Source organism: Opisthorchis viverrini (assembly GCF_000715545.1).
Source record: "Opisthorchis viverrini unplaced genomic scaffold opera_v5_4530, whole genome shotgun sequence".
In the NCBI taxonomy this organism is placed as follows: Eukaryota; Metazoa; Platyhelminthes; class Trematoda; order Opisthorchiida; family Opisthorchiidae; genus Opisthorchis; species Opisthorchis viverrini.
The window spans coordinates 1-906 of NW_008757261.1; the positions used below are offsets into that span (position 1 = coordinate 1).

A 906-nucleotide genomic window follows, 5' to 3' on the forward strand; every position below is an offset into this window, starting at 1 on the left:
CCACTTGTGTTGACGTCGTCAGTGGGAAAGTGTGTTAGTTGTGAATTTCATTAGCGGATATCTTCGCCGTTCGTGAACACCTTAGCCTATAAGTTTGACATACACCGATTTCAAAAGATACATTTTTTAAAGTCACAGCTCTGTTTTGGTGTGTCACAACCAAATTATTCAACTTATTTCATAACCTACTCATAAGGTCAACGTTACTCGGTAATTTGTCCACTCAAGTTCCTTCAGATCTGCAAAACAGTTCAAGGACATAAGCTGTTTGCGGTCTGTATGTACGGCGAATTTCGATTTGTGGCGCGTAGAACTAAAGACTTCATTTCCGTAAGGCATCCTAACTAATTGATTTGATTTCAGCTACGTTTGACAAGTGCGATGCTCAAAGCTTCACTGATGCCCGGAAAAATTGCTAGTTAGCAACAGGTATACTCGCGATATGAGCCAACTAAAACGTAATTTTTAACGATTGTTGGGTGACGCATTTGCCCATGGGTTATGCGCCTGCAAGCCCTCTCTGCTGATAGTATCCATATCGTCTTTCGATGTTAATCCAGATGAAATCTTCACTTCTTCGACTTTTACCTGAGCAGTTCCAGTAGAGTGACCGCTCTTAACAGGAAATACCCTAAGCTCACCTTCATGGTGTCCACTGCGACCGGAGTTTGAGGATGGTAGGTAGTTGATAAGCATCGTTATATGTGTGCAACATCGAAGCTGACTTCGTTAGGAACAAACCACCTAGGAAGTAATCTCCTAAGAAGTGCATGAGTGACCGTGACCCACACTGTACTACTTGATATAGCCGGAATAGATCTCATGACCCAGAGCACAGTGGATTCCATAGACATGTTTGTGCCATGTCAATGGGGCCTGATAAATTTCGTCAAAACAGTCCTGTCG

The 906-nt window shown here is 42.8% G+C and overlaps 1 protein-coding gene across 1 annotated transcript; it reads right to left on the bottom strand.

Annotated features, from left to right (window-relative positions):
• Positions 1 to 465: 465 nt before the first annotated feature.
• Positions 466 to 696, bottom strand: T265_12291 (hypothetical protein; the record flags this gene model as incomplete). Its single annotated transcript, XM_009179616.1, has 1 exon — positions 466 to 696. The coding sequence occupies one exon, from the start codon at positions 694 to 696 to the stop codon at positions 466 to 468; it is 231 nt and encodes a 76-aa protein (XP_009177880.1).
• Between the last annotated feature and the right edge of the window lie 210 nt (positions 697 to 906).